At 39.4% G+C, this 10,803-nt stretch overlaps 1 protein-coding gene across 3 annotated transcripts; it reads right to left on the bottom strand.

Annotated features, from left to right (window-relative positions):
- Window positions 1-5,793: 5,793 nt before the first annotated feature.
- On the bottom strand, window positions 5,794-9,889 carry LOC107765635 (uncharacterized). Of its 3 annotated transcripts, none has more exons than XM_075238468.1 (2): window positions 9,649-9,889; window positions 5,794-8,684 (listed from the first exon to the last, which is right to left on the bottom strand). In XM_075238468.1, the coding sequence occupies exon 2, from the start codon at window positions 8,306-8,308 to the stop codon at window positions 7,085-7,087; it is 1,224 nt and encodes a 407-aa protein (XP_075094569.1). In that variant the 5' UTR covers window positions 8,309-8,684; window positions 9,649-9,889; the 3' UTR covers window positions 5,794-7,084. The 3 variants fall into 3 exon arrangements, with proteins under 3 accessions (XP_075094569.1, XP_075094568.1, XP_075094567.1); XM_075238467.1 differs by having other exon boundaries at window positions 5,794-8,651; window positions 9,649-9,887; XM_075238466.1 differs by lacking the exon at window positions 9,649-9,889 and adding an exon at window positions 8,933-9,640.
- Window positions 9,890-10,803: the final 914 nt, after the last annotated feature.

Genomic DNA, 10,803 nt, shown 5'->3' with positions numbered 1-10,803 from the left:
AAGCTTCTTGTTCTTTAAGTACTCTATGTACTTGTTTCTCCAATCCTAGATTAAACTTGTGGAGTTTATCTCAGCGTGACCTTCTTCGATTACTGATTTCATGAGTTGTACGACAGTCCCCGAGTTCAGTTCGTCATTTTCAACTGATGAACCTAAGTCTTCAAGAGCGTCGGCCTCGCTGTTCTTTTCTCGAGGTACATGTTGCAAGGTTCATTCCCTAAACCGATGTACAGTCACATGTAGTTTATCCAAATACCTCTGCATTCGGTCTTCTCGGACTTCAAAAATCACGTTCACTTGGTATACCACGAGGAGGGAATCACACTTAGCCTCTATGACCTCTTCCCCCAAGCTTCTAGCTAGTTCGAGACCTGCAATCATGGCCTCATACTCGGCCTCATTGTTAGTCAATTTTGTAGTTCTGATGGACTGTCTAACTACATTGCCTGTGGGTGATTTTAGTATGATGCATAATCCGGACCCCTTCGCGTTCGAAGCACCGTCCGTAAAAAGGGTCCAGACTCCCGAAGATGTACACAATTTTACCAGTAGTTCTTTTTCAACCTCGGGTACGAGGGCCGGCGTAAAGTCAGCCATGAAGTCCGCCAAGATTTGAGACTTGATGGCGGTTCGGGGTCGATACTCAATTTCGTACCCACTGATTTCTACGGCCCATTTGGCCAATCGATCCGAAAGATCGGGTTTGTGCAAAATATTTCGAAGAGGATAGGTTGTTACAACACATATTGGATGACATTGGAAATATGGTTTTAGTTTCCTAGAGGCGTTTATTAAAGCAAGCGCTAATTTTTCTAAGTGTGGATATCTAGGTTTGGCCTCTTCTAAGGTTCGACTAACATAATAGACAGGGAATTACGTACATTGTTCTTCTCAGACCAGGACTCCGCTTACCGCTATCTCCGAGACTGACAAGTACAGGTAAAGTTGTTCGTCCACTTTCAGGGTGTGAAGCAGTGGCGGGCTCGATAAATATCGCTTTAGTTCCTCCAAGGCCTGCTGGCATTCCGGAGTACATGCAAAATTGCTCTTCTTCTTAAGTAGCGAGAAGAATCGGTGGATCCTATCTGAGGATCTAGAAATGAATCGTCCTAGGGAGGCTATCCGCCCCGTTAGCTTCTACGACCTTTACATTATCCACTACCGTGATATCCTCGATAGATTTGATTTTATTGGGGTTGATCTCGATTCCTCGATTGGACACCATGAAACCAAGAAACTTGCCCGAGCCAACCCCGAATGTACACTTTTCAGGGTTGAGCTCCATATTGTACTTCCTCAGTATATCGAAAGTCTCCTGCAAATGCATTAAATGGTCCTCTGCTCGCAGGGACTTAACTAATATGTCATTAATATAAACTTCCATTGATTTTCCTATTTGTTCTTCGAACATTCGATTTACTAGGCATTGATAAGTTGCACCAGCATTTTTTAGACCGAATGGCATTACATTATAATAGTAGGTACCATACTTAGTGATAAACGAGGTCTTTTCCTGATCCTCTAGGTTCATCTATATATGGTTGTACTCGGAGTAGGTATCAAGAAAACTGAGAGTCTCGTGGCCGGCCGTGGCATCGATCATACGATCGATATTAGGAAAAGGAAAAGAATCCTTGGGGCATGCTTTATTCAGGTCTTTATAATATATACACATTCTAAGTTTGTTTCCTATCTTAGGGACTACCACTACGTTTGCTAACCATTCAGGATACTTTACTTCCCGAATGGATCCTATTTTGAGAAGTTTGGTTACCTCGTCCTTGATGATGGCATGTTTGACCTCAGACTGGGGACTTCTTTTTTGCTTCACCAGGCGGAATTTAGGGTCCAAGCTCAGTTTGTGAGTGGTAATTTCTAGTGGAATCCCTGTCATATCGAGGTGGGACCAATTAAAGCAATCCATGTTAGCTTTAAGGAAATGAATAAGTTTTTTCCTGAGCTCTGGGTTAGCCTCGTGCTCAGGTATACCTTCCGTTCGGGCCGATGCTTGGCTAGTGTGACTTGTTCCAGCTCTTCGACCGTCGATTTGGTGGCGTCGGAGTCATCGGGAATTTTGAAGGATCGAGGGATCCAGTAGTTGTCATCCTCGTTCGATCCCTTACTTCTGTAATTGGGTCGAGGCTGGTGTCTATGGTTGCTATTTGGCCTCCTGCTTTCCCTTCGAATCCGATCCCTTTATTGATGAGAGCGCCGATACCGGTATCACTTCATCAACTGCAAATATCGTTTTGGCGGCAGGTTATTCTCTGTACACTGTTTTGACTCCCTCGATGTCGGGAACTTCAGAACTTGGTGAAGGGTCGAGGGTACTGCCCTCATGTTATGGATCCATGACCTTTCGAGCAAGGCGTTGTACCTCATGTCACCCTCGATCACATGGAACTTTGTTTCTTGGATGGTCCCGGCCACGTTCACTGGCAAAGTAATTTCACCTTTGGTGGTTTCGCTTGCCATGTTGAAGCCATTAAGTACTCGGGATGCGGGCACAATTTGATCTTGTAGGCCGAGTTGTTCTACGACCCTCGATCGAATAATGTTGGTCGAGTTACCTGGATCAATCAAAACACATTTAACTTCAATTTTATTCATAAGGACAGATATTACCAGTGCGTCGTTATGGGGTTGTAAGATCCCCCCTGCATCCTCGTCATTGAAAGACAGGGTTCCTTCCAGTACGTAGTCTCGAGTCCGTTTTTCCCTCGTGATCGACACCTTGGTGCGTTTGAATACGGGCCCCTGAGGAGTATCGACCCCTCCAACAATCATGTGTATCACGTGTTGCGGCTCTTCTTATTCATTCTGTCTATTTGAATCTCTGTTCTTTAAATGGTTTTTAGCCCGATCGCTTAAGAATTCTCGAAGATGCCCTTCGTTGAACAAACAGGCTATCTCCTCCCTCAGTTGTTTGCAATCTTCTATTTTATGACTGTGGGTGCCATGATATTTGCACATTTGATTAGGATTTCTCTGGACCGGATCAGTCTGTAGAGGTCGGGGCCACCTGGTGTCTTTGATGCTCCCAATGGCCGATACAATAGCCGATGCATCAATATTGAAGTTGTATTCTGATAGTCGTGGTGCTGCTTTGGGTTTGACATTTCTGTCGAAACTTCTTTTACTCATGAGCCCTCGAGAGCTCTGTCCTCGATCATTTCTTCTATCAATTCGACCGGGGTTGCGCCCAGGACCGTTGTTTCTCTGATCTCCAACGTATGGCTGATATCGATCTCTGTTTGACCGTGGTTCCCGATCAATAACCCTTTTAACTCTGTTGATGGTCCTGTTTGGATAAACGGACCCGGAAGGAGTCCCCAACTGGTCATCCTCGACCCTAATCTTTGACTGGTACTGATTATGTACGTCGGCCCAGGTTACAACTGGATATTCGGTCAAGTTTTGCTTTAACTGTTGCGAGGCTACCGAACTTCGTATGTTTAGGACTTGAGTGAAATCCTGAACGGCCCAATCAACGGCGACTGGGGAAGATCCATGCACTCCATTTGGAACCGAGATACGAACTCTCTCGGCATCTCGTTGTCTTTCTGTTTTACTTTGAAGAGGTCCGATTTTCTAGTCTCGGCCTTTATCGCTCCGGTGTGTGCTTTGACGAAGGAATCAGCGAGTATGGAAAAAGAATCAATGGAGTTAGGTGGCAAATTATGGTACCATATCATCTCCCCTTTTGATAAAGTTTCTTCGAATTTTTTCAGCAGTACGGACTCAATATCATCGTCCTCTAGATCGTTCCCCTTTATTGCGCATGTGTAAATAGTGACATGCTCGTTGGGGTTGGTATTTCCATTATACTTGGAAATTTCTGGCATGCGGAATTTCTTCGAAATGGGTTTAGGATCTGCGTTCGGGGGAAAGGGCTTTTGTACGAACTTCTTTGAATCCAAACTCTTCAAAATCGGTGGTGCCCCCGGAATTTGATCAACTCGGGAGTTATATGTTTCCATTTTTTTGTCATTCGCTTCAATCTTCTTCTCCCCCGATTCAATTCGCTTTGTTAGCTCCTCGAACATTTTCAAGATAGCGGGGTCGGTCCCTGACTCATTCACATTTGACCTCCTCGGCACTGGTTCTGCCTTGTGAATAACTTCCTGTGATGGCTCGGGTTCGACCCTACTCGGTGCGTGGTTCTGATTTTGAAGTTGTGCTATTGCAACTTGTTGAGCCTGCAGCATTTTGAATATTATTCGAAGGCTGATTCCGCCTTCTTCGCCGCCCTGTGCGTTCTGACCGGCTGATCAAACGTCTCTGTGGATGTTATTTTTCGGGGTCGACGTCCAGATTTGCATTTAGGGCAACATGGGAACTGACGTCGATGGGGTCTGCAACTGGTACTCCCTCGAGATCAACTAGAAGCACTTCGTTTCCTTGGGCAGCTACGTTGTCGTTTTCTCCATGAAAACCAAGACCATTATTGATGTGTGTGGGTACTGCTTGAGAGTTTGACATGCTGATCCTGGAATCAAAAACGCTTACAAGAACAAGTGTAAATCAGTGTGTGTTATGAAAATTAGCACCTGGCAATCACTATTATCCTTAGCCCCACGGTGGGCATCAAACTGTTTACCCTTAAAATCGGATAACAATTAAATTTGTAAGTGGTTTTAAGGATATGTGATTTCACTTGGCATAAAATGAGAAATATAAGAATTGAAGTTAGAAATTAACTGTAAAATGAAACAAATCAATGTAACGCGCAACTTCGGCCCTCGAGCTAGGTCGCCCTCGAACCAACTGAGTATATTATTGAAAAGTAAGAACTGAACAACTGAATAAAAGAGCTTAAAAGAGAAAACGTAATATATTACTTTGTTATGAGTCTCCTTCCAAAATGATTGGAACCCTCTTTATATAGTAAGGGAGTTCTACATATGGTATAATTCTAAATACAGAAGGAAATCTTCTAATTGGCTAATCAACCGGTCTTGACTCGATATATGCCGAGATCTCCGCCACGATCCTCGCCCGGTCACGGATTACTCGGCTTTCTGTTATTATTATTGATCAGGACTTCTATAAGACATAACTTTCTTCCTTTATTGAGTTAGAAATTTAAAATAACTCATATAATTTTTTTAAAAAAATTACTCATGGAGATGGATGGGTACACGTGCAACGCGCGTACACTAAATCTAATCATTAAATAAGTAAAAAAAACAAAACAAACAAGAATATTTTAAAAAAGGTTTGACTTTAGCAATTTTATTTTAGCACAAGAAACGAAGGTCGAAAAAGAATGAGGGTCATTGCATTTTCAAGAGTTGAACTATTGCCAACTATAATGGCGGGTGAGTTAGCAATAAAAAGGAGAGAGGAAGCAGCGAGTTGTAACGACAAATTCTATTCACCAATTCCTAATAAAACTATGTGAGTGGAACCTTGAAGGGGATTGTGCTCTTAAAGAACATGTCTATCATTTATATTTAGTTTAATGCTCATTGACATGAAATATTAATGTCTAATATTGATATCAGATTAATGTGTTCTTCCGAACATTTTACAAGTCAAATGAATTTTGAAAGTATATATTAAGTGCTAAAGAAGAGAAGGACCAATAGAAGGTTGAGAATATCTTCTTCATTGGTTAGAAGCTCCCTCCCTCCTTGTTATATATTTGTAATCCTGCTTTTGTCTTGAGTTCAACTTGTGTTCTTGTTGTAGTGGCATATCTTAAGATTTATACTAATGACACCATCCGTGAATTATGGCAAAGAAAACCTTTCGCTGGAGTAAAGCAGAAGACAGAAACTGTCATATCTACAAATCATCTAATCTTTTTCTTTTTTAGCTTAAAAGGATAATTATATACACCTATAATGAGAGTCTTTACAAAAAATTAGGGACTATACTACTATATTCAGTCCCTTGATAGTCTTGGATATATAATATAAACCCATAACAAGAGGGGGAGGGGTATCATAATACACAACAACTTCCAAAAGCTACAGAGCCATGTGTGCTAGTGGCTACCTTGTCGCCCTCCCTATGGCCTATGGGTATGTTCCGTCGTGATCATCAAGCAAGAAATTGATGAGAACAATAGGCCATAATTGTTTTAGTCCAGGAGAACAAATCCTATCACAATATAACTGGTGCGTCACTTTACGGAGAAGACGGTGCTGAAGCAGGATCAAGCTCCCAGCAGCCTCTCAAAGTCCCTCCATTTTCACCAGTCAGCTAAAATGCAGGGATCTGATGAGAGAATCTCCCAAACTCATCGTTTTGTATTTCTAAAATATCAGAATTTGATCGTTGCTTTCGTGGAGAACCAAAGACTAACTTGAAACCATTCCCATGCACAATGGAAGAAACTTTTATCCGGTCTTTTGAATTCTCGAAGACCTCCACTATCTCATACTCAGGCTTATCTGGATCCAAACCTGATTTATTCCAGTTCTTGTACAGTGTCCAAATCTCACCTTCTCTTGGATAGATCTCAAACATGTTCCTATTAATAGATACTGCTTTCACCACATGGGAGAATGAGCTAGGAGCATAGACTTGACATTTTTCATTCTGGACTTTGAATGTTCCACAAACCGACTGAGCAGCACTTTTAGGCCATGCACACGCTTTAAGAAGGGCTACATGCAATTTGAGTGGGGCAGAAATAATCTTCTTAATTTGACCGTAAGTCTTTGGCAATGCACTATCTTGACCATAAAGAGCCCATACCTGATCTACTTGAAACTTTCTCATATATCTCTTCATCTTAAAATCACAAACTACTACTTCAAAACCTTTATCTGACAAAGCTATTGGATTCTTGGAGCATCCAAAGTGTATGCGCGAGTGCAACCCTCTATCAGTTTGACATGGCAAATGGATTGGTAAGCTGGGACTTGAGTAACGGCTTTTTTTAACAATTTTATCAACAAAATCAGGGTAAGGACTGTCATTGGCTGAACGAGAGCTCATCAGAGTTCCCTTTTTCTTGGAGATGTGCACTCCCTTCAGAGATCTTCGAACCTTAGCAGACTCTCCATCAGTAGCATGGATGCCATTCAAGTCCCCAGACTTCAAAGATGTCATTGCATTCCTGGATTTATCACTAGTTACAGGATGAACTGCCGAAAAAAACATTTTCAGCAGGTGCAGATTTTGCAGTCCTTCTGTTTTCTTTAACTTTCCCAGGGTACCAAATATCATCTGGATTGAGCGGTAAACAAGCGGGATCAAGTTCAAATGATCCCGCAGGTACACCCTCACGTTCAGTTCCAGACATTTTGGAGGGAATTCGATGAGAGAACTTGTAAAGTTCATGTGGCTTTACAAAGAATGCACCAGCTACATGCAGCCTTGTTCGCTGGAAAATGCCAACAAATCCGGTCACTTTATCTAAGTAGCCAACTCGGATACCAACTTCCCCAACAAAATCAGAAAGAATCTCCACAACTTCATACTTGTACCTCCTATGGTTCTTTGGATCGGAGCTCCAATCAATATCCCAATCTCTGAAAAGGGCCCACATTTCCCCTTTTATGGGATATACAATGTACAGACCTCTGTCGTCCTTTTCACACTGCACTTGATGAGAAAATATATATCGATCAGAAGTATATTCAGAACTCACACGTCTAAATTTCCCGCAGGCAACAGGCAAGTCTGCCCTGACCCATGCACGTTCCCTTTCATCTTCTGGATGAGCCTCAAGCCACCTGAGCTTTATCTTGAATTCAGGACTGGATACCTTCCTAATGTGGGCATAGAATCTTGGCATGAAATCAGCATCATGGCAAGCCCAAATCTGGTCAACTGCAAAGCAATTTTGTGGTCTATACTTTTCAAAATCAGTGAACTCAGGATAAGGATAATCATGCATCGCTTGAGGATTACTATCAGGAATTGCATCTGGTTTTAAATCAGAATCAACAATAAGTTCAGCTTTTATTGCGCCACCTGATGGTTGTCTAGAAGCCTGTTCGTTAACTGTCCGAATTTTGGAATTGTTGTTCTGCACACCCCCTTCAGGAAGGCCCACTCCATTTTGAGTTAATCTTCTGACGTAATTACTGCATAGCCTAGTTACACCAGCATGCTTTTGACCATCACTACCAACAGCTTCTTTCTGCTGAGGTTTACTGTCACCAGCTGATTGGAACCGTGCCTTCTTCAGAGGGCTTGCCAAATCATTTTCATCATCACCTGCAGGAGTTGAATCTGGTTTTGAATTAGGATAAACCATAAGTTCAACTTTTTCCGGGCCACCTGATGGTAGTCTAGAATAAAGATCCTTTCTCCAAACTCGATGCATAAACATGAGCAAAACAATCATTAAATTGTAACAGAGTATTGATATCTTCTTGGTCTCTCAGTTGTATCAATTGGGAGCTGTCAAACTTGACCGTGTAATACAAGATTTTATCTGAAGGATCAATAATGCCTAATCGATCAAAAACTGCATTCACAAAATCATTATACTTTATGCCTTTCTTTGCAATAACCTGACAGGTAATACCTCCCACATATGAAATGGATCCATCTGGAAGCACCTTAGTATTCCTGCCCCAATGACAGAAACAAAGCAGTGTTTTATCTTCAGCTCCCATCACGAAGTAGTGTACATGACCACAGAGGTTCAAACGGCAACAATCTTAAAACCTTTGCTTCTTTCTTTCCTGAGAAGGGTAACAATCTGGAAAACTAAAAACCTGATAAAGGAATAAAATTAATTTAAAAGGGAGTTACTTATCAAGGCTGAATATACTAAAACAGGACACAAAAGCCTGAGCATTAACCAAGCATCTTCAAATACAAGATTGAAAGCATTTTTTCCTTAAGCAAATACATGTCAAACTTCATGATCCTGGAACAAAACCAAATTCCAAAAAGAATAGGAATCTTGGCTGTAGAAAGAAAAAGCATATCAAAATGTGATCCAGCAAAAAAAGTAACCCACCTAATCAAGTTATCTCAAGCAGAATAGTTTTAACCAAGAATAGTCTCTGATCCCCTTCATATCGTTATGCAACATATGACAGCCATATAAGACACAGGAATTCATCAAATGCAATAGGGTGCCAAAAGGAAATCCCCAACAAAACATAAGGTTTCAAACTTTACACAAGAATCAGAAAATTTCAAAAATGGGTTTGAAGAAAACTCTATACAAAAAATTTAATGAGAATATTAGTAGATATTTTTGCTGTGAAACGTATAAATAGCACAGAAAGAAAGCATAATAAGCCGTAGAATTTCATCAAATCCAAAAGGCTCAAAACATAATTTCTAAGAAAGCAAAAGTTTCAAACTTTAGCCAATCAGAGATTTTCAAAATGGGCTCAAAGGATAAGTTTATCATAGAACAAATTTGGTGGGAAAGATAGCTATTTTTGTTTGTTAAACATAAAATTGGCAAAGAAGACAAGCATATTAAAACATATAATTTCATTAAATGCAAAAGGATCAAAACAGAAACCCCAGTAAAACAAAAAATTTCAAACTTGAAGCAAGGATCAGAATTTTTCTAAGTTCAAATAACTTTTTCCCGCAAAATTTTCAAGAGAAAAAAGCTGGTTTTGAGTACCAAGCTTTCATCCTTATGAAAATCTACAACACTACATACTCATGTACATATCTGTGAGTTGAGAATGGAGGAAGGGGGAAAAGAGTTACCTTGAAGCTGCAGATAGTTAAACTTTAACCAAAGGAGGTGTTAAATCGTTTGTCCCTTGATATCTTTGACGAGAAGAGTTAAATCGTTTTTCCAAATAATTTTTCTTTTTACTGTGGTTCCATTATTATGCTTTTAATTGGCTTAAAAAGACTGTCAGTGTAAGGCTGGAGTATTAAGTTTATACTAGTTGACAGTTTTATCCTTTTCATCTGCTTTGCTACAGGTACTAGTCTTATTTTGCACTAATTAACTGTCAGAAATATACAGTAGATTTTACTTTTACCAGTTTCTTGAAATAAGCAAAACACTCTCGACATGCGGAGGAAGCAGAGATCGATACAAAAGGCAAGAATGGCTAACCACCCGAAAACGCACCTGTCTTGAAAAATTTAGGGAAAATGAAAATATATAATTGCTTTTAAAAAAATACTCCTTTTTTGCGCATATATATATTTAAAAAAGCACAAAAACCCTTAGCGAAATATTGTTCTCCTTTTTTACCCTTTAAAAATAAATTTCACATTGGACATAATTATAATTTAAATTACTTTCCAAATATTTAGGGTTTTTAAATCGCCTAAAATTTTGGTTATTAAATATTTTCTTATTAAACTAAGAATCCTAATTTTTAGCCTTTGGCCATCATAACATATTTATTAACAAGAAAACGTGAGTTTCTTAAACCAAATAGAATACTATTTAGGAAATAATATTTACCTACAATAAAGGATTAAAATTTAAAATTAATGCCTTTTCTTTTCATTTCAAACTTGATCTTAATCATACAAATATAAATGTTCGGAAGTCCCTCAATTTATGTTAAATATTATAAGAAACACTTCATTTAATAGTTATTTAATTATTATTTTTAAAATTTTAGAGCTTAAAATTAATTAAGAATTACTTATTAATTTGTTTCTTATTTGAACCATAAAGAAAGTTAAAATTTATTTATTTTTTCATTTCGAACTTTGTATAAGTCTTACACGTAAACTATATATAAATGATAAAAAAAATAAAAGAAGAAGTAAAATATTTAAGAAAGAAGAGGTACGAGTTCTTGGACTATATAGATAATTCACTTTTTAAAAATATATAAGATTATTGCACTAATAATATTATTGTCACGACCCGAAATTCTTACATTCGGGACT

This window comes from Nicotiana tabacum, chromosome 19 (assembly GCF_000715075.1).
Source record: "Nicotiana tabacum cultivar K326 chromosome 19, ASM71507v2, whole genome shotgun sequence".
Classification (NCBI taxonomy): domain Eukaryota; kingdom Viridiplantae; phylum Streptophyta; class Magnoliopsida; order Solanales; family Solanaceae; genus Nicotiana; species Nicotiana tabacum.
This window is presented reverse-complemented; position numbering and strand designations above follow the sequence as displayed.